The sequence below is a fragment of the Euphorbia lathyris genome, chromosome 2, assembly GCF_963576675.1.
Source record: "Euphorbia lathyris chromosome 2, ddEupLath1.1, whole genome shotgun sequence".
NCBI classification, from domain to species: Eukaryota; Viridiplantae; Streptophyta; class Magnoliopsida; order Malpighiales; family Euphorbiaceae; genus Euphorbia; species Euphorbia lathyris.
Genome location: NC_088911.1, coordinates 99,220,076 through 99,243,089, shown reverse-complemented (window position 1 = coordinate 99,243,089; position 23,014 = coordinate 99,220,076). Strand labels below are relative to the sequence as shown.

Sequence of the window (23,014 nt, the reverse complement as noted above, 5' to 3'; positions counted from 1 at the left end):
TTCATCAAAGTACCCTCTCCGTTATGACTTTTGTCATCTACATTCACATATGAGTCATTTTATCACTCATTAGTAACATCACAACTATATGATTAGACGTGAAAAAATAAAAAAAATATATATTGCCTATTGTACAGGTTGAACAAAAATAGTCAATAATTTTTATATGAAGTTTAAAATTTATAATATTAATAGCCAGATAGTTCAGGAGTCTATATATCATCACTCTAACATACAACATTCAAACTTGCATTTATAACATTCCATACGAATAATCATATGCAAATATTTTACCCTAACATACAACATTCCATGATATTTTTGCTACCTTTTTCAAACTTGCATTTATGACATTCCATAAAAATAATGATATGCCATAATAATGACGTGCAAAAAGCATTTTGAGACCTTGTGAATATTTATTTTTATCATATTAAAAATTACTTGTTAAATTATTCATTATCTTACTTGTTAAATTGTTAAATTGTTTTTGCGAACAAAAAAAAACATTACTCATTTTATTTATTTTAATAGTTCAAATAAAGTTTTTATAGCTACATCACACATTAAAAAAACTACTTTCAAACTTTAAAAAGATATAAATCTGGAAGCCAGATAAAATGAATAACTCTTGAATTTTGTGTTCAAAAATGACATTTTCTGTCACTAGAAACTTATTGTGACAAAAATATAAATGATAAAAGCATAATATATTAAAATGATGGGTTAATTACAAATAACTACCCTGTGGTTTGGCCGATTTGCAATGTGGTATCTGTGGTTTTTTTTTTTTTTTGCAAACACAACCCTATGGTTGCAAAATTTTACATGTTTTTTTTTATTTTGCCAAATTTGGCCGATAACGACTTCAAAATAAAAACTTTCAAGAGCTAAATGATATTTTAAGCAACTTTAATTCTTCAACTTTTTAGGTTTAAGGTCATTTAGGTGTTTTTTTTTATGAGAGAGAAAGATAATGTTTAGAGAGAGAAAACTTCAAAAATGATTATTTTAAAAAATTAAGAATATGGTTCCATAGTAAATATAATACCAAACAAGTTTAATTCTTGAAAATTTTCATTTCGAAGTCGTTATCGGCCAAATTTAGCAAAGTAAAAAAAACATGTAAAATTTTACAACCATAGGGTTGTGTTTGCAAAAACAAAATACCACAGGTACCACATCGCAAATCGGCCAAACCACAGAGTAGTTATTTATAATTAACCCTAAAATGAATTATCAAAAGTCATTCCACAAAAATCAAAATTGCCACGCTCACAATGCTTTTTTCCATAATGAAAAGGTACATGAAATTAGCTTCTTGTTGAACCAAAGTCCACTATAAAGGGAAATTCTAACGAAAAATTTTACGATACTCCTGGACTAATACTCCTAACTAATGAAAATCGTTTTAAATACCACTACATGATATAACTTGTGGAAAGAAAAAAAATATATACATGGCAAAGATGTGTACAGGGGAGTCCGCTAAAATTAGAATGTTAAACAATTGTGGCAAAGACCATGTACCTGGACCTCCAGCAATCAAAGACAATGTGAGAGTCTTAGAGCTCGTATAATCACTGAAGCAGCAGAATTTTTTGCAGCTTTGATTTTTGTTTTCTCTTCTCCCACCTTGTAGACCACACCTTCTGTTGTTGTAATTTGCACTATGCATATAAATTTCTTTTCATGAGGAGGACCCAATTCTTTAACACTGCATGTCAAAGGAAATAAAAGAACCATTACAGTTTATTTAACATGCTACTCTACATAACAACAACAATAATCAATAAAAATAATAAATCATTATCATGAAAACTATGATTGTTAAAATTGGGTCCAATTGTGAATTGAAATCATACTTCTTAAAAGAAATGAGTACTCTTGCATTAAAAGCAGGTTTTGTGATACCATGATCAATTTTTCCTTTAACCATACACATACTAAAGGCATTGAAGTATGATTTTGGTAGAGATTAAGTGGGCAATATAAGAAACAAGAAGAGAGGCCAAAGGCAGAGGACCTCACAAATATATGTTAGCTAGAAAGTGATGAAAGACATTCAAGTTGAAATCCACACAAGAAATGTTTGATTTTCAAGAAAACTATATTATTTGAAAAACTCACTTGTGTAACCAATAAGATTTTCAAAATAGCATTAAGTAAATTGGAAATTAAATTGACACAGTATAACAAAACTACTTGCAATTAGCTCCAAAACCTATAACTATAAGCAGAAGTACATACCTATAACTTGGTTTTGGCCATTTCTTCTTATCACACAGGTAATCTAACTCGTGTTTTGCATTTTCAATGCAAACTGGCTCGTCGATGACATCAGAGTTCATATGGGATAACTTAGCCAATGCCTCCTCAGCAGCATTAAGCTTTGCGGTTTCCTTTTTTTCAGAGCAACCGGAGACAACAAATGCACCATCAACATAGACACTAGCAATATTCATTGAGTCTGTCGGCCAGTTTACAATATCAACTTCCTTTCCCTTCTTTTGACACAGCTCATACAGCAAAGTAACTGGTTGTGGATGGTTCTGCAAGTCTTTAAGTGTAACAATGGGCTCTAAAAGAGGCCTAAACACCTACCAATATACCCAATCACCATAATCATAGAAATAATCATAATCACTGCACAAAAATTAACAAATACACAAGTTAATTACGCACCACCCATAACATTTCAAGGTTGAAATTGAGATCAACGTAGATAGCACCCGCCAAAGACTCCACGAGATCGGCGATTATTTTCGGCGCTTTAACTGCTCCGCCGTGAGCTACAGCTTTATTTTCTTGTCTAACAGAACGAGTGAACTCCCTAACCTGTGATAGAAAAGAATGAGGCGCAATTCAACAGTTAATAGAGATTTCTGAGTTTAGTTTTACCATATCATCGAGAGATTCAACATTATGCCTAAGGAAGCGATAAAGATCATGGATAACGGCGACGCGGGCGAGTTTCTCGTTGCTGATATTAGCGGCACGTAAGCGAGTCAACTGGCCAGGATCAAGGTGAGGATAAGCAAGGAAGAAATGATTACCCAAGGCGAGTCCTAGAGCAGCATCTCCTATGAACTCCAGGCGCTGATATGATGCCGAACCCTCAAAAGAAGGGTGTGTTAAAGCTTCCTGGAGAAGACTCTTATTTTTGAATTTATAGTCCAGGAGTGTTTCGACGGCGGAAAAAACCGATGCTTCCATTTTCAGCGGAGGTGGAGGTGGAGCCGGAGCAAACTCAAATTGAAGGAGTGAAAGGGAAACAGAGTGATGATAGCGATTTGTCAGAATTTCCCAAGAGGAAGACTGTAGTTTCTTTCCAAATTCCGTCTTGACTCTGAAGTTACCCAAACCGTACAAGTCATAGAGAGCAATGGATTTTCACAGGTCTCCACCGTCTAACGATTCTAGTTCCATTTCAATTGCATTTTCAACAAACTTCAATTAGAAAGCCCCTGGAATAACAAGGCATAAAAGCTAAATTTACACCCTACCTTATACATCAAAAATCAATTACATCCCTAACTTTTTTTTTCCTATCCATTACAGTAGTTTTGTGGATCCTACTACTACTTTGAGTTAAAAAAAAAATTAATTTTCTAATACTTAAATAAACAGTACAGGTGAACCTGAATAAACAGAAAAACTAGCAGACTCAAATTTCAATTTCCAATTTACAGAAGGATTTTATGCAGTAAAAGACCAAATACTCAAATATATCAAATTGCTATCATCCTTCTAAAAATTACAAAGACTAGATAAACCCAAAGAGAAAGAGCCATTCCATCTTAACTTAGACAAACATCACCCCTAACAAATAATGGCAAAAAACAAGCAAGGAATAGAGGAAACACTATAAGCAGAGTGCATATCGTACAACAAGTGAAGCAAACAACTAATTAAAAACTCAAGCACAAGCTAAATCAACATACCTGAACGATGATCGGCGACTAATAAAGCAAAACGGACTGATGAGGAAAATGGAAGACACTAGGGAGAGAAGAGATAACTGATAAAGAAAGAAATGAGTTTGAGTTGAGATAGATTAGGTTTAGGTTACGATTTGGGGGTACCCGCAAAAATTCACTATCCAAACCCGTATCCGATTGTAATTACCACGTATTATTAAAGAAAATTTACAAAACTAGACCTGTCATTTCTAGATCTATTTGAATACATGTTATCAAATTTTTAGATCTATTTGGAATAATAAAAATAAACAAGTATATTTTTTTATTATACAATTTAATGTTAATTAAAACTTTTAAAAAAAAAATTATTCTTCATTTCAAATAATTATATATAAGGATGTTTTAATAAAATAATTTTATAATTTAGATACTTCAATTATTTTTTAATTGTTTTAGAATTTGGAAAGAATTACATAGTAAGAGAGTTTGATTAAATATACTAATGGTCACTCAAATTTACCTAATGTTTTGAGGACCATTAATTTAAATTTTTGCCAATAAAATAACTCATATTTTATATTTATTTTAATAATATTACTTTGTTTTTTTTTTCTTTGTTCTTTTTAACAATTGTAATGTTGGAATGCGTTACTTGGATTATTTATAACATAGGTTTAATTGTTGAAAAACCTCTAGATAGCTCCCTCAACTTGCATAAAATTTTCAGTTAACCACTTGAACTTGTGTAAAATATAATCAATTAATTACTCGGTTGTAAAAAATAAGTTAAATGTTGAAGATATATTCCACGAACTTTATGCAAGTTGTTACATAATTAAAAAATAGATTAAAAATAAAGTTATTAATTGCTCAACTATAAAGATTGTCTTCTCTAATATTAGAATTGCATATCTCGATGGCAACCCAGAAGAAAAAAAAGAATTGCATATCTCGATCTTGGTCGTTTTAATTTGTTTAAGACGTGTGCAGTACATCTTTCGCATCTAACTTACTCTTTTGCAACCGAATGAACAATTGATTACAGTTTGTGCAAGTTCAGGGGCTTAAATGAATATTTTATACAAGTTGAGAGAGCTATCAGAACACTTTAAAAGTTCAGAGAACTGATTAACATTTTTGAACAAGTTTAATGAACAAATATGTATTAAGTCTATAATATAAGGCTACATCATCATCATATGTGGAAAATATTATGCTATATGGAATCCTAGAGTAAACAATTTGTAAAATATATAACTTTTTTTTTTGAGTTAAAAGTTACTAGATTCTACGTTGTAGTATAATTAGGGGTGGTGCCAGGGCAGGGAGGGTCAGCGACCCTCTGCCCCACCAAAAACCCCCTAAATAGGGGTTTTGAATCCTACCTTCGTTAAGAACCGCTATGGCTGGGGCCCCTTCCGTTATAGTGGTTGAAAAAGAAAATAGTAGTGCCTTTTTTTCCACATATAAGAAAGATATTTCCGTCATTCTCTTCTTTTACTTTTTTAACCCTAAACAATCTAGAACAATATCGTTTTGGGTTGTTGAAGGTTTGTTTTGGGCTTTCCATGTTTTTTTTAAAAAAAATAGGAAAAATTACACAGAAATTCATCTTTTAAAAACTATTTACAACTATGTCAAATCATAATTTTGGATTATGTCAAACTAGTAAAATCATTACTTTTAATATATTTTAAGGATTAGAATTTATAAATTAGAAATCTATAATATATTTTCTAGGGTTTATGATTAATGAATTGGAGTCTGGATCTCTTAAATTATGGTGTAAAATCATAATATATAGAGAATAATGACATATTAAGAAATAAGTTTGGTGATATGATTTAATTGTAATTTTGTACTTAATTATGATATTCATGTATTTGACCTAAAAAAAATAGTATTTTGGGCTTTCCATATTTTGAAATCGGATAACTTTGAAATCGGATAACTTTCCAAATTGGTCTATTTTTGAAATCGGATAACTTTCCAAATTGGTCTATTTTTGTTTCAAAAATTCAAGAGTAAATTTTAAATAAAATCCATGTGGTTTCACTAATTTTCAGATAAAGGACTGTGGTTTACTTTTTGTCAAAACCAGGATTGAGGTTTTCAACTTTAGCAAAATAAAGACTTTTTCGATTGATACTATTAAAATCACCCTTGACGACTTCAAAAATGACATATTTTAAGAACTACTAATATTCTAAACAATTTTAATTCTTCAACTTTTTTATTTTGAGATTATTTAGATTATGTTTGGTAAAGAGATAGAAAGTTCTAAAAAAAATGATTTTCGAAAATCGAAAATGTAGTTCCATAAAAAATATGACATTGAACAACTTTAATTCTTGAAAATTTTTATTTTCAGGTCGTTAAAGATGGTTTTAATAGCATTAATCCAAGTGCGAACCTCAATCCTCGTTTTGACAAAAAGTAAACCACAGTCTTTTATCTGAAAATTAGTGAAACCACAAGAGTTTTATATGAAATTTACCCAAAATTCAATTGATCAATTAATTTCTATTCTCACACAATTTTCAACTTCCAAGTAAGTTTTTTATTTTTGATTCTTTATTTTATTTACAGGTTTAATTAAGACTGGTTTGTACAACAAGATGGATGATGACTTTCTCACATATTGTTTGGTGTAGCGAAAATGAAACAATCGTACAAAATTTTCAGAACATGATATTGTTGGTCCCTTGTAATGTTGCAAGTATAGTTCCAAGGGGGGGTTAGGAACTATTTAAACTTTTTTGCAATTAGGGCAGACTTCTTTTTCTAAGGAAAAAGGTTTTAACAGCGGCGCTGAGTAAACAGCAAGATACTGGCTTAGTCAACTGATGACTAGGTCAGTTTCTTAGCTTGAGTCAGGAGATAGCACTTAGAGTCTATTCCTGAGCTCAGGCGTTTAACGCGCACAACTCAAACTTGACCTCTTTACTTGGTCAGTTTTTGGTTATTTTAAGCAAGCAATATAAATAAGGAGTTAAAGGTAAGAAATACTTTACTCAGCAGATTTATCCAGGTTCGGCTTCTTCTAAGCCTACGTCCTGTCCCCGGAACACGTTCCGAGATTTCGAATCCTCTACTGAGCTCTTTAAAGGTAGAGCCTCAAACCTTTTACAATCTTAGCAACTGAGTATAACAAGAGTACCTTCCTCTATACCTCTACTCAGTCCTAATCTCTCGCTGAGTACTATAACCTAGTACTCAGCCTCTCCTTTCTAATCTCTAGAAATGATAAGTGTTTTGTCCTATACAAAGATTTGCTAAGACACTTTAGACGATTGAAATAATCACTTTAGACTTTTACACAGATATAAGAATTGTAGTGTAAGATTTGCTTTGCTTCTTTGCTTGCAGAACTTGTGTTGAAATTTGGTCAGCGTAATGGCTTGATCAAGTTCTGTGTTGAGTGAAGCTTCTGATGGCTCTATTTATAGAGACGTCTGGGCATCGGTCATTTCGAATTTCGAAATAACCGTTGGAGGGAAACGGCTACCTGTCATTGTCATCCTGACTTGCTCAGAGCTCTCGGCCAATCAGAATTGTGTATCTTCTGTCCTCGGTCAGCTCAGCAGACTGTCTCTCCTTTTATGGTAAAGTCAACTGGACAGCATACTGTGTCGTCTGAACTTTACCCAAAGTAGAAATACTTTGTCTGGAAGTTTTCATTTGCCAGCTGATGTCTTGTACGCTTTGTTGATACTACTCAGCAGCTTCATCTTGAAGTTGTTCCCGAAGGTCTTCTAGATCCTTCTCTTGCTGAGTTGCGTTTTGTCCAAAGCGACATCGTTTTAACAAACGCGGGCCGAGTTGTACTGAGTTGTTTGACTTGGGCTTTAACACTTGTATTGGGCTTGGGCCTTTTAATTCTTGTGTCTTATAAACAGTTTTAACTCAACATTGAACAAACACATTAGTATAATAAATCAAAGCATTTAAACTTAGTGTGTTTAGAATATGTATTTCAATTATACTTAAACAATTTTGTCAAATCAAAATTATGTGGAAAGGTGTTTCAACAAACTCCCCCATTTTGATGTTGGCAAAACTATTCAGCGAAGAACTCAGTATTGAGCTCCCCCATGATAGTTGACCTATTTCAACTTAGCAAACTCCCCCGTAAGGGTTGAGCTACTGACTTAGTTTTACTCTAAACATTTAAAGGTTTAATTCGAGTAAGTCCAAGGTCAGTTTTTTAGATATAGGTCAGCTTATTAAACATATTCTATTTACTCAGTATTAAGCGGAAGGTATAATCATATAGAGTGCGCTGAGTAATTTGTTGTTCAATGAGTTCTTAACAGACAATGTTTTATAAGCACATAAGTCAATGTCAAACATGTTATCAGCATTTGATTCAGTCAATAAGATTTATAAGTATAAAACATAGCTGATTTAATTGAAGATACGTAATGACTCAGTACACAGTAACATATATCATAACTCAGGAATAGGAATTAAAGATGCAGATATGATATATTGATAGTAGTCAGTGGTTACACAACAAAACTAATAGATAAGGCATATAGATTACATCTGACTTAGTCTATACTGAGCTAGCCTATCTATTTCTTTTTCTTGTGTTGAGACTGACTTCGCTCATGCTGAGCTCTAGCTGCTTTATCTTTCTCCCCCGTTTTGTCAGCATCAGGAGGAGGAAGTTTGAAAGCATCAGTTAAGACAGCTCGAGTCAGTTCTTTAGATAGCTCCTTAAGTTTGTCAGCGCTTTCATTGACGCCATCAAAGATTGCAACTCCATCAGTTGATACCTCTGCGGGTATGTTAAGGTCAGCAGCATTGAGCATATTGACGCTAAACGCTTGAGCTTTGCCTTGCCAGATGAGAGCTTCAGTAAGACCAGTAAAGATTTGGTGAAAGGTCTTTAAAAGAGCTGTGTCGTAATACTGACGTTGAATATTGTTATGACGAATGTGGTTGAAGGTTTGTTGCATGATAGACTGCATCTCGGTCTGCTTTATTACGTCAGTATCCATCTCTTGCTTATTCAGATTAAGCAAGCGAATAGCCTCACCTATTTGCTCTATTGAGCACTGATTGTAAGAGACCATTTGCTCATTTGTCTTAAGTTGCTCGGTGTGGAGCTGAGCAAAAAGCATCTTTACTTCAGATGAGGTGGCATAGTCAGTGTTTACAGCTGACAATTTCTGAACTTGTTATTATAAAGAGTTCAAGTGTTGCACGGTTGTCAGCTGGATCTCAGCCAGCTTGGCTATTGAATCCTGCTTAGCTTGCTGTGCTTGAAAAGATATGATGACGTTCAGCAAGTCCTTGAGTCCCTTAACTTCGTTGAGAAGCTGAGTGACCTGGGAGAGCTGAGTAGTCTCAATAGATGAGGACCCAGCAGCAGGAGGATTGGAATGGTGAAGGTCTCTAATCAACGCTTGAACTGAGTCAATAATCTTTTTGCCGGACTCAGTAGCATTCACATAGCTTTGAGAGCCTTCAGGGGCATCAGTGTGACCGGAAGGAAGAGAAGTGAAAGGAGTGACCAGGTCAGTGACTGGAATAGTGGTACCAATCTGCACTTGAGTTTCTGGGATAGTTGATTGATCGGCAGAGAGTTGAGTTAGAGAAGTGGTAATCCGAATACTGTCTGTGCTGACGGCAGAAGTGTGTGGAGTCAGCACCATGCTTGAAGAAATTGCATGAACAGTAATCGGCTCAACCTGACTGGTTGAGGTGGCGGAAGCATTTTGGTCGGCATGTTCCTGTTGAGAAGAAACAGAGGCTTGCTTTTTTAATGGCGCCGATACAGTAGAGGTTGGTTGGCGTTTGAAAAATTTAAGCTTTACTGAGGATGGGTCCTTGGTTGTCTTAGAAATGACAAAGTCAGGAAGAGTTGGTGGTGGCATAAAATCTTCACTGACAGGCTTCTCACTGGCCTTAACCAACTTTCTTCTTCTACGAGGTGGAGTGACAGTTTGAGTAGCATCTCCTGAGTGAGAAGGAGAAGATTCGTGTTGCTCATTATGAGGCTGGTCAGCTTGTTCTTGGACTGGATCAACATTGTGTTGATCAAGTACTTGCTCATCTTCAGCAGCAAACCCAGCATTGGCCTGCTCAGTCTCATAGTCACTTGCTGTCTCTTCAGAGTCCTCAGCGTCATCCTGACTGCTGGCCTCTTCTTCTTCTTCTTCCTCTGTACTATCACCATCAAGTTCTTCCTCAACTTGTGAGATGAAGTGGTCATCCAATTGTACCTCATGTTCTTCAGACTCAGCTACACTACCTTGACATTGGGTGAAGTGAGAGTCACCCGGTACTACAAAGTCAGTAGGTATGGCATTGAGGGGAGTCAGTGTAGAAGGTTTCTGCTTCTTCTGAGGATGCTCAGCAGTTTCCTCAGTTCCAGGCTCACCTTGCCTGCTTCGTTTCTCAGCTGACTTACCAGCCGACTTCTGCCTTTTTGCTGGAGACTCAACATTTTTGGAAGGAGTCTCAGCAGTTTTCCTTTTGCGGGAAGCTGGAGCCTTAGTCCTTCGCCCTTTCTTTGGCTCAGCAGTTCCCTCAGCTTGTCCAGCAGCAGCAGCAGTTTTACCTTTCTTCAAAGGCTGTCCAAACTTTAGTGCTCTCAGCGAGGCCGCTGTGATCTTAGTTCCTCGAGTCTTGTCCTCACCTTCGAGGTCAACTTTATGGTCGATGAGGATTCTTGTGATGATTGATCCTAGCCTCAGTGTACCAGTGCTGCGTAGGAAGCCAGCGACGAGAAAAATTGGCATGTTGATTGGAGTGTACGTCAGCATATTCCATATAAAGCACTGCTCGAAATTTGTTGCTGATGTAGTGCAGTTGATCTTTGGGTAGATGAAGTAGGTCAGCTAGTAATGAGCCATCTTCTGGTGCTGACCCATCGATGAAGCTGAGACTTCTCCTGAGTGACCCTCAGGTTTGCAGAAGTTTTGTTCATACCCAGTGCCATCCTGATCTCCAGATCTTCTCAGCCTTGCTCCCTTAGTTTTTAATTTGAGAAGATTTCCTAAGTAGAGAGGGTTGATGAAGATGGTTTTCTCTTTAACCACTGTGCACAGATAGTTAGTGTTGTCATTTGCAACGCGGAGGTTGTGGTAAAACTCCCTTACCAGGTCAGGATAGGTTTCATCCCTAACCGAAAACAGCTCTGTCCAGCCGTTTTGTGAAATCCACTCGCAGAAGGGTTGTTCGTTTTGTACGAAGTTTTCTGATACCCATCTTGAGGGTTCAACTTTCCATTCACGGATATTTTCAAACACCTTTGAGTAGGTCCTGACCTTTACAGGCTTTTCCTGACCAGCTTTTCCGTTGCTGGGTGTTGGAGGATTCCCTGTAGGTTCATCGGAGCTGGACTTTTGGTGGCCGGCACCGGAGATGTTGTAGGAAACCTTAGTCATAGTTTTAGGATGGGAAAGCTTAGATGGATTTTTAGAGAGAAGGAATTTCTTTGCCTTAGAGTTCGATAAGCGTAAAGAATAAAAAATGGGGAAATACCCATTATTTATAGAGGTGATGTGTGGTGTGGATTTAATCGAATCCATGTGTCAGTTTTGCCTTGGGATTTTGAACCGACAAAGATCTTGGCATTTATGACACATATGGTGTATACGTCATCCTAGGGCTATACGCGTGCTATTGCATTTATTCTAACGGATCTAACACTCAGCGTTTAGAATACTAATCGTTTGATATTCTGAGTGGTCAGTATTGCATTAATGGGATGATTTCTAAGTTTAAGTTTATACTAACTTACTCAGTGTGCAAGTTTACTCAGTATTTGATGTTCAATCAATTTCTATGAGTTACTCAGCAAAACCAATCATTCAGCATAGTAATTCACTCAGCATGCATATTCATTTAGTACAGGAATTTACTAAAGAGGATTAAACATACCGATAGCTTCTCTCAGTATGCTGAACTGCTCACGAGCCAGTGGCTTCGTGAAGATATCCGCAAGCTATTCGTCCGTTGGGACAAAAGTCAGCTTGATCTCACCCTTGAGTACATGGTCTCTAATGAAGTGATGTCTGATGCTGACATGCTTCATTCTGCTGTGTTGAATTGGGTTCTTAGAAAGATCAATTGCACTTTTGTTGTCACATTTGACTTCAATTGTCTTCGTTTGAACACCATAGTCTTCAAGCTGTTGCTTAATCCATAGGACTTGAGCAACACAATGACCAGCAGCAATATACTCAGCTTCAGTGGTAGACAAGGCTACTGACGCCTACTTTTTGCTGAACCAGGATACAAGACAGCTTCCTAAGAAGTGACATCCTCCAGAGGTGCTTTTTCGTTCCAGCTTATCCCGTCCATAGTCAGCGTCAGTGTATCCGATGAGTGTAAAATCATGAGTATTTGGATACCATAAACCTGCGTTCACTGAGCTTTGCAAATATCTAAGGATTCTTTTTACAGCAATGTAATGAGATTCCTTAGGGTTAGATTGATATCTAGCACAGTAGCATACTGAAAACTGAATGTACGGTCTACTTACTGTTAAGTAAAGTAGAGAGCCTATCATACCTCGATATAATTTGCTGTCTACTGACTTACCATTCTCGTCAGCGCAGAGGACAGTGTCAGTGCCCATAGGAGTGGATATTGGCTTGCAATTTTCCAAGTCATATTTCTTTAATATCTCCTTGGCATATTTGGCTTGACTGATAAAGATGCCATTCTTTCCTTGTTTAATTTGAAGACCGAGGAAGAAGTTGAGTTCTCCCATCATGGACATTTCAAACTCAGTCTGCATTTGTTTGCTAAACTCCTTGCACATTGATTCATTAGTTGCACCAAATATTATATCATCAACATAAATTTGGGCCAGCAGGGTATCTTTACCCTTTCTCTTAATGAATAAGGTTGTATCAGCTTTGCCCCTGACATAATTTCTAGTCAGCAGGAAACTGGTCAGCCTCTCATACCAAGCACGTGGTGCTTGCTTGAGGCCGTACAGAGCCTTTTTGAGTTTGTAAACATGGTTTGGGAACTTAGGGTCCTCAAAACCTGGAGGTTGATTAACATAAACCTCCTCGTTTATAACTCCATTAAGAAATGCACTTTTGACATCCATTTGGAATAATTTAAAGTTCATGTAAGATGCATATGCACATAGAATTCTAATTGCCTCTAGCCTTGCCACTGGGGCGAAGGTCTCACCGTAGTCTATACCTTCTTGCTGACTGTAGCCCTGAGCTACAAGCCTTGCTTTGTTCCTGACTACATTCCCTTGTTCATCCATCTTGTTCCTGAAGACCCATCTTGTTCCAATGGTCTTTTGACTCTTTGGATGAGGCACTAGCTCCCATACATCGTTTCTTCTGAATTGATCGAGCTCCTCTTGCATTGCGTTCATCCAGAATTCATCGTACTCAGCTTCAGCGAAATTCTACGGTTCTTGAACTGAGACGAAAGCAACATTGCTGAGGTACTTCCTGAGTTGATTCCTCGTTATCAGGGTATTCCCAGCAGAATCAAGGATCGCACTCTCTGAGTGCCCTCTTGGGATCCTTATCTCTTTAGGTAGATTCATGTCTTGTGCTGTCTGTGTTTCAACAATCTCTGCAGAAGTAGATGGGTCAGCAAAAGTAATCTTAGGTTCACTCTTACTCTTGGTCAGCCTTTTCGTGAATGACTCAGTAGCTAGTTCTTGGTCAGCAGTGGTTACTGAGTTTGGATCATCTTCGGCCAGCGGCTGGTATCTACCTGCAGGGTTAGTTTCGTCAAACTCTACATGTACTGACTCTTATAAAACTTGAGTTCGCTTATTAAAAACTCTGTATGCTTTGCTGTTTGTTGAGTAGCCCAAAAAGATAGCCTCATCAGCTTTTGAATCAAACTTTGCTAATCTATCTTTGGTATTTAAAATAAAACATCTACAGCCAAAGGCACGAAAGTATCCAATATTGGGCTTTCGTCCTTTCCAAAGTTCATAGGGGGTTTTCTTGAGTATAGGTCTAACTAGAGCCCTATTAAGAATATAGCACGTTGTGTTAACAGCCTCTCCCCAAAAATACTTTGGAAGCCTATGCTCATCCAGCATTGTCCTGGCTATTTCAACTAGAGTTCTGTTCTTCCTTTCTACAACCCCATTTTGCTGAGGTGTTCTAGGAGCAGAAAAATTGTGGTCAATGTCGCTGGCTTCACAGAATTCAACAAACTTTTGGTTTTTGAATTCTCCACCATTATCGCTACGGATGTGAGCTAATTTTAGGTCTTTTTCATTTTCAATTTTTCTAACCAAATTTGAAAATGTCTCAAAGGTTTCATCCTTGCTGGTCAGCAAGATGACCCACGTATACCGAGAGAAGTCATCTACAATGACCAAGGAAAATCTTCTTCCACCCAGACTCAGCGGATGGACTGGACCGAAGAGATCCAAGTGTAGTAACTCTAACGGACGCTTAGTTGAGACAATATTTTTGCTATGAAAAGATTGTTTGGTTTGTTTTCCAGCTTGGCAAGCGTGGCATAATTGATCTTTTTCAAATTTAAGTTCAGGCAGTCCCTCAACCAATTGCTTTCTTGCTAGTTTGGCCAGAAGGTCCATGCTTACATGACCAAGTCTCCTGTGCCATAGCCAGGAATTCTCTTCCTTTGATACTAAGCACACAGTTTTTGAAAACTTTTTCTCTAAGTCTAGCATAAAGACATTATCTATTCGAGGGGCAGTTAAGATTAACTCATTTGTTTTACCCTCGTATATTTTACATCCAGTAGCATCAAATATAACTTTTCTCCCATTGTCACATAGCTGAGCTACGCTGAGTAAGTTATATTTGAGTCCGCTGACTAGGGAGACAGATTCAATAGTAGGATTACCTCCGATGGTTCCTGACCCTACTATCTTACCCTTCTTGTTGTCTCCAAAACTTACACTTCCTCCTCGTTTACGTTCAAATGTGATGAACTGAGTTTCATCACTCGTCATATGCCTTGAGCATGTGCTGTCAATATACCACATCTTTGACTTCTCGGCACATCTCAGGCTTACCTGCATTGTAACTAGTTACTTTTAGGTACCCAATTCTTTTTGGGTCCTTGCTTGTTAGGTGCCACAGGTAAAGCATCATATTTCATTTTATGGCGACATACATGGACAGTATGGCCATTCTTTCCACAGAAGTCACAACTGACCTTCTGTTTAGGATGTTTCACTGACTTGTCAGCACCCCAGTGCTGAGCGTGCCAGCACACCTTAGTGGTGTGTCCTAACTTCCCATAAAAGTCACACTGGACTTTTCGCTGGGGATTTCATCTCTGCTTAATACCTTGGTACTGAGTTCTCAGAGGAATGTTTCTTTTATTTGGAACCTTTAGTTGGTTCTGGATAGTTGTGACGTCCTTTCTCAGTTTCTTTGAAACTGACTGGACTTTAGATACAGACTCATGTATGATCTTCATGTTATCATGCAGAGTTGTATTGTCCTGAAGAAGGAATCTGAGGTCACTCCGTTTGACCTCTTCCACTTCGTCACAGCGCCTGCTGAGTGCTCTAACTTTCTTATTACACTTCTTAACAAGTGTGTAGAGATCACTCAGGGCATTAACCATATCATTTCTGAGCTGGGGAAGAGAAATTACCTCATTTGATTGCTCCTCATCGTCTGATGCGACGGATAGGTCAGCATGCTCAGAGATGCATGGCTCAGCAAGTTCGTCAGCCATGAAGCATATCTTCGCTGACTCGGTGGCCTCAGTTTCTATATATGAAGACTCATCACTGTCGCTCCAAGTAGCCACCATTGCCTTCTTCCCGCTCTTCTTGTCTTTCCTCAGTGTGGGGCAGCTTGACTTAATATGGCCAGTTTGATGGCACTCAAAGCATGTAATGGGCTTTGAGCTGTCCTTTTTGTATTTGCTGTCGCTTGAGTCAGCTTTATACTTATCAAACTTTCTGTAAGGCTTTTTAGAGTATTTATCATTTTTCCTGAATAGCCTTTTCATCTTCCTTGTGAACATAACCATCTCCTCATCATCAGTTGAGCTCCCGTCAGTAGAGTCAGCTTTCATGACAAGGGATTTCTGCTTCTTGTCTTCAGATTTTTCCTTCACCTCGAAGTTCTTCATGGATATCTCATGGGTCAGCAATGAACCGATGAGTTCGTCATATTTGTAGGTGGTTAAATCCTGAGCTTCTTTAACTGCTGTCTTCTTTGCTTGCCAATCTTTAGGAAGACTCCTGAGTATCTTTTTGACTTGTTCTTCCTCAGTGAAGATTTTTCCAAGTCTCTTGAGCTCATTAATAATGTTGGTGAACCTTGCATTCATGTCTGAAATGCCCTCATCATTGTTCATCTTGAACAGCTCGTACAGTCTCATCTGCTGATTCACCTTGGACTCCTTTACTTTATTTGTTCCCTCGTAGGTGACTTCCAGCTTTCTCCAGATCTCTTGTGCCGACTCACAACCTGAGATTTTGTTATATTCTGCAGCATCAAGCGCACAGTGAAGCATATTGATAGCCGAAGCATGGTTTTGGAGCTTCTTAAGATCATCATATGTCCATTTGGCCTCAGCTTTTACAACTGTTTGGCCAGCCACAACTTCGACAGGTACAAATGGGCCTTGGACTATAGATAGCCAGGCACTCATGTTTGTAGTCTGAATTAAATTTTGCATCCTATTCTTCCAGAAGGTATAGTTTGACCCGAAGAATAGGGGAGGCCTGGTAATGGACAGCCCCTCAGGCAGTATCTGAGTTGTTTAGTTTCCAGGGAGAAACCGAGTGCTGTTTTCGCCCATGGTAGGGATCAGCTCAAGGTTGTTAGACCTTTTACAGTGAGCTTTTATGCTCTGATACCACTTGTTGGTCCCTTGTAAGGTTGCAAGTATAGTTCCAAGGGGGGGTTATGAACTATTTAAACTTTTTTGCAATTAGGGCAGACTTCTTTTTCTAAGGAAAAAGGTTTTAACAGCGGCGCTGAGTAAACAACAAGATACTGGCTTAGTCAACTGATGACTAGGTCAGTTTCTTAGCTTGAGTCAGGAGATAGCACTTAGAGTCTATTCCTGAACTCAGACGTTTAACGCGCACAACTCAAACTTGACCTCTTTACTTGGTCAGTTTTTGGTTATTTTAAGCAAGCAATATAAATAAGGAGTTAAAGGTAAGAAATACTTTACTCAGCAGATTTATCCAGGTTCGGCTTCTTCTAAGCCTACGTCCTGTCCCCGGAACACGTTCCGAGATTTCGAATCCTCTACTGAGCTCTTTAAAGGTAGAGCCTTAAACCTTTTACAATATTAGCAACTGAGTATAACAAGAGTACCTTCCTCTATACCTTTACTCAGTCCTGTTGGAGGGAAACGGCTACCTGTCATTGTCATCCTGACTTGCTTAGAGCTCTCGGCCAATCAGAATTGTGTATCTTCTGTCCTCGGTCAGCTCAGCAGACTGTCTTTCCTTTTATGGTAAAGTCAACTGGACAACATACTGTGTCGTCTGAACTGGGCTTGGGCCTTTTAATTCTTGTGTCTTATAAAGAGTTTTAACTCAACATTGAATAAACACATTAGTATAATAAATCAAAGCATTTAAACTTAGTGTGTTTAGAATATGTATTTCAACAGATATCCCTAAAGGGTAAAGTGCCACCTGTTAGAAGCGATAGCAGTGGCTATTCACTTTCGCAGATGGTTTGCACCTCTATGGGTGAGACTGCTGGCCACGGAAATTCTTTCCATTCCCAAAGGCGGGGATCGAACCCTGGACCTTTGGTTAAGGAAGGAGGGGCCTTTACCACTCTACCACAACCCCGTGGTTTTCTAAATAACTTTCTTATTATTATTAATCATTTTCTATATTTTCTTATCTTTTGTATACTTATTTTTTCCTAAATCAATTATTACACTTTTGAAACTAAAAAAAACTTAATTTTTAAATAAATTTTTTTTAATTAAATATAAAAAGACAAAACTTGTATAATTTTAAAAAATTAGTGTTGGATTTATAAAATATTAAATATATCTACTTTTTTTAGACTGGCCATTTTTAATTTTTTATTATTCAATACACTAAAATGGTATTAATTTAGGATGTTGGACGCTAAAAAAATTTGCTCAACCCTAACAGCCTGAAGTTTAGAAATTTCTTCATTCTCCATAAATCTAACCCTGACATCAGCTGCAAAGACTAAAATTAGTCCCTATATATAAAATCCTGGATCTATCACTAAACAAGTTGAGAGAATGAAAAAATAAAAATAGAAAAAAAAAGCTGATGGAATGGAAGAACTCCAAACAAGACAATGAAAGGAAGAATAAAGTAAAAGGGTTGCTGAAATAAAAAGGGAGATGCTGCTGAGGACCAAATCTTTTATATCAGCAAATCTTTTGGTCAGCTAAGGACCAAAACTGTCCAGTTCTCGGCCAAATTAATAGTGAAATTTACATACAAATTTACTTTTGAAAAAGAAAAAATTACAAAACTGGGTCAAATAGGAGGCTCATTTACATATTTAACCCATTTACTCATCCTACTACGTATCTAGACTGATTTTGTGTGACTTTCCCATAATACCCCTAACCTTCCCACTTCCCACCACTCGCGAACGGTCGCTTCCCATATCTCCTTGGTTACGCGAAAAGTTGCTCCTGCATTAATGATTTGAAGACTTTTGATCTTCCTTTCTTCCTTTAAATTGCACGAAATCTGCACAATTTCGTCAAAATCACAATGAATTTCTCTTTTTCCTCTCTTCATCTCTTGATTCTGCAACTTCCTAACCCTAGAAAACGAATTCATGGTTTTTCATCTTCCTGTTCGTTGCTTGGTTTCTTTCTTCTTGTTACCATCAAAGAAATGGGTTTTCTATGATATTTGCTTCGTTCTTCCCATGTTATCATATTGTTATTATCGCTTTTGGGGGTGAAATGGGCGAAAAATGCAAGTATCTGTTGTTTTTTCTGCATTTTTTCATGAATTTACTTCGCAATCGATGGTTTCGAGAAGCTTTGCGAAGAGAAAGAGCCTGAAAAGTGACGATCTACTTCGTTAATCGATGATTTCACGAAGATATTCGAAGAGAAAGTCTGAAACGTATGGATCTACCTCGCGAATCGATGATTTCGCGAAGTCTGCGAATAGATCCTCACGTTTCAGACCTTGCAGACTTCGCGAAACAATCGATTAGCGAAGTAAAATCACCTCTTTTCCTGTACATTTACATTCGCATGCTTCGCTAATCTTCATTTCGCGAAGCCAAAATCATCTTTTTCTCTGCCTAACATGATTAATTTTTTCTGAAGGTGGTTGAATACATAACATCCCTTTCTGGAAGGCGACGTACTGGGCTGCAGGGGAGATGATTTTCCTTCATGTATAGGGATTAACTTCCCTCAAGATTGACACATTCACTCCTAAAATGGTTGGTTAGGAGAGATTGTGTCAATCTTGGGGTGCACCATGGGACACGTCCATCCTATGGTGCCAATCTTCAAAATGAACCTAACTAATCCGGTAACAATTTTAAATCGGATGAGTAATCTTGGTGTGCACCGTAGGACACGTCCATCCCAAAAGGTCTTTTGGGATGAGAAATGGAAGTCCAGACCTTTTGGGATGGATGTGTCTCATTGTTGTAAATTTTGATAATGTTATGATTTGAATGTTGTTATTGTGGCAATCTTGTTGTAAAGTTTGATAATGTTATGATTTTAATGTTAGAATCCGTTATTGTTTGCCATTTTTTGTTATATACCACTTCGCGAATTAGCTTCAAAACATATCCAGCCTTCGCATATGCGAACTAAATTCATCAAGCAAAACAAACTTCAGCTTCGCAGGCTTCGCATATGCGAACTAAATTCATTAAGTAAATCCAAACATTAGCTTCGCAGGCTTCGTATATGGTCGAATCTGTGAAGTCAGACGGGAGGGAGACAGACGCGCGTAAATATTAAGGGTATTATGGAAAAGTCACACAAAATCAGTCTAGATATATAGTAGGATGAGTAAATGGGTTAAATATGTAAATGGACCTCTCATTTGACCCAGTTTTCTAATTTTCCCTTTAAAAAATTATCATAAAAAATTATTTACAATTATATAAGTTATAATTTTGAATTATATCAAATTAATAAAATTATTATTTTAATCTATTTTGAGAATTAGAGTTTATGAATTGAGGATCAGTAGCGTTTATCTGGACCCTAAAAGACGAAATGAATTAATCATTAACCGTTAGATCCAAACTTATTAAAATCCTATGATTGAGATTCAAACCATCCTAAGGTGTAGATTTAATGAGCCTGGATCCAACAGTGAATAACCAAATTCATTTGGTCATTAGGGTCAAAGTGAACACTACTGAAATTGAGGATATAGAATATATTATCTAAAGTTTAGGATTTATGAATTTATTTAAATGTTAAACTTGGTGGTATTTTAAAACTTTTTTTTACAAGTAATTAATTAAAAATTTAAAAAAGCAAAAATAAAATTATGATATTCTGATATTTTAAATTTAAAATTATATAATAATTTTTTTTAAGGTTTTAAAATCATATAATGATGAAATACATAAAAAAAATGATTTAGATAAATATAAATAAAAACTAAAATCTGAATTTTAAACGTAAAGTTGGATGATATTAGGAGCACCTCCACTTAATTATTTCCTATTTTGTGGAGATAGAGAGGCAGAATCATGTGTGTGGTTTCCACGATTAAAGGGTCCAAGTCCTTCTGGACCCGTGTCTCTATTAACATTTTAATATTAAAATCGCCATGACTTTATTAAAATATAAATATTCAAAACAATTATCACTGAACTTTAATTTCTGCAAGTGTTATTAAGTTTATTACAAACGGTAATAAATATTTTTATACCAATTCATTCCAAATGGTAATAAATAATTTGTGCCAATAATTCTTTAATTACCTTATTATTTATTCCATCCGTCTCATTATATAAGTCGTTTTAGAAAGTGATATTTTTTCCAAAATATAAGTCGTTTTGGTTTTCAAAAAATTTTTAGTTTAGTTTTTTGGTCCAAACATTAATATTTTTAATCTTGATCTATGTGTTTTTTAACATTCCAATATTTATTGTCTAACCATTACTGTGAGAGAATTTTTTTTAAGTTAACTAATGTAAAATTTATTAATTAGACTCTACATTAATTGTATTTCTTAATTTGTTTGAACATCTTTAGAATGACTTATATTATAGAATTCGGGTAGTAACATTTTTTTATTCTAAATCGTAATCTTTTTTTTTTTAAACAAATTGGATTAATGAGCCTCAACCGGACAAAAAGTCAACAAACTAGGAGAGATTACATCCGGAATAACATCATAAGTACAAGGAATAACATGTAAACGAGATAACCGAGCAAAAGCATCGGCTAAACCGTTAGCTAATCTCCTAACAAAACGGACCGAGAAACCGTTATTAAGGCCAAAAAACGCTTTACGTTGAGCAATAATATCGCCGAATTCACTATCATCGAGAAGTAGAGAATTATCTGCCTTCACAACCGTTAGCGAATCCGTTTCTAACACAACCTGCTCAAAACCCTCAGCAGCAACCCATTGAATGGCGCCCAGTAACGCGGAAGCCTCACCCTCATACACCTGCTATAAACCTTCTACCATATTAACCCGACCTAACAAGAATATCCCCTCATCAGATCGAATAACAGCAGCAGCCCCCGTCTGAACCGTTTCGATGAAGAATGCAGCGTTCACATTGCAGCAGACAGCCGTACAGGGAGGACAGTGCCATTTTGGGCAGCCAGGAGGAGGAAAAATTTGATGGATGGAAAAATTTGCAGAAAAAGCTAGCTAGGGATCTAATTGCTCAATTTTAAAGTATATTGATATAATTGTTTATTGATGTATATACTAGGGGTGTCTTCTATGGTTACTTTGTTTTTGACAAAGTAAAGATTACTTTGTTTTTTTCACAATTGGATGATGATGGACTTTAACAAAATAAGTTCATCCAAACAAACAAACAAACAACAACAAAGCCTTAGTCCTGAAATGATTCAGGGTCGGCTAACATAAACCATCATATAAAACCGTGAAATGTAAGCGACACAAATTCTCTCCCTCTACTATGTCCTATCCACTACCATATTTTCCTCAATCCCCAATAAACTCATATCACTCTTGATCACCCTCCTCCAAGTTTTATTAGGTCTTCCCCTACCCCTCACCACTACATCCCTTTGCCACTCTTCAGTCCTCCTAACCGGCGCATCAAGCGCTCTTCGTCTTACATGGCCAAACCACCTTAGTCGGTTTTCCCTCATTTTATTCTCAATAGATGTAACCCCTACTTTTGTCCTAATTATTTCATTACTCACCCGATCCTTTCTCGTATGACCACACATCCATCTCAACATACGCATCTCCGCCATCGACATCTTATGAATGTGACAGTGTTTCACTGCCCAACACTCCGTACCATATAACAATGCTGGTCTGATTGCCGTGCGGTAGAATTTTTCCTTCAATCTATTAGGCATGCTGGGGTCACAAAGGAAACCCGTAGCACTCTTCCAGTTCGCCCATCCAGATTTAATCCTGTGAGCAACATCTCCATCTACTTCTCCATCCATTTGGATAATAAATCCTAAATACCGGAAGCAATCTGATGCCTGAACAACTCTCCCATCTAGGGTGATTGTCTCTGCCTCCCTACTCCTATCGCCGCTAAACTTACACTCCAAATATTCCGTCTTACTTCGGCTCAACTTAAAGCCTCTAGATTCTAAAGTTTATCTCCATAGTTCCAACTTCCTCTCCATGCCTTCTTTCGTCTCATCAACCAACACAATATCATCTGCAAACAACATGCACCATGGTATACCATCTTGAAGTGAACTCGTTAGTTCATCCATAACGACGACAAAAAAATGGGCTTAGTGCAGAACCTTGATGCACTCCAATCGTAATAGGGAACTCTTCAGTCTTCCCAACACTGGTACGTACACTCGTGCATGCTCCCTCATGCATGCTCCCTCATACATGTCCTTTATGATGTCAATATATTTCCGCGAAATGCCTTTCCTTATTAAGGCCCACCAAAGTACTTCCCTTGGTACCTTATTATATGCCTTCTCCAAGTCAATGA

General features: G+C 37.0%; 1 protein-coding gene across 2 annotated transcripts; it reads right to left on the bottom strand.

Annotated features, from left to right (window-relative positions):
• Nucleotides 1-1,266: 1,266 nt before the first annotated feature.
• Nucleotides 1,267-4,086, bottom strand: LOC136219111 (ribonuclease 3-like protein 2). Of its 2 annotated transcripts, none has more exons than XM_066006364.1 (5): nucleotides 3,945-4,086; nucleotides 2,902-3,467; nucleotides 2,686-2,838; nucleotides 2,251-2,600; nucleotides 1,267-1,717 (listed from the first exon to the last, which is right to left on the bottom strand). In XM_066006364.1, the coding sequence occupies exons 2-5, from the start codon at nucleotides 3,214-3,216 to the stop codon at nucleotides 1,546-1,548; spliced, it is 990 nt and encodes a 329-aa protein (XP_065862436.1). In that variant the 5' UTR covers nucleotides 3,217-3,467; nucleotides 3,945-4,086; the 3' UTR covers nucleotides 1,267-1,545. The 2 variants fall into 2 exon arrangements, with proteins under 2 accessions (XP_065862436.1, XP_065862437.1); XM_066006365.1 differs by having other exon boundaries at nucleotides 2,902-3,419; nucleotides 3,945-4,059.
• Nucleotides 4,087-23,014: the final 18,928 nt, after the last annotated feature.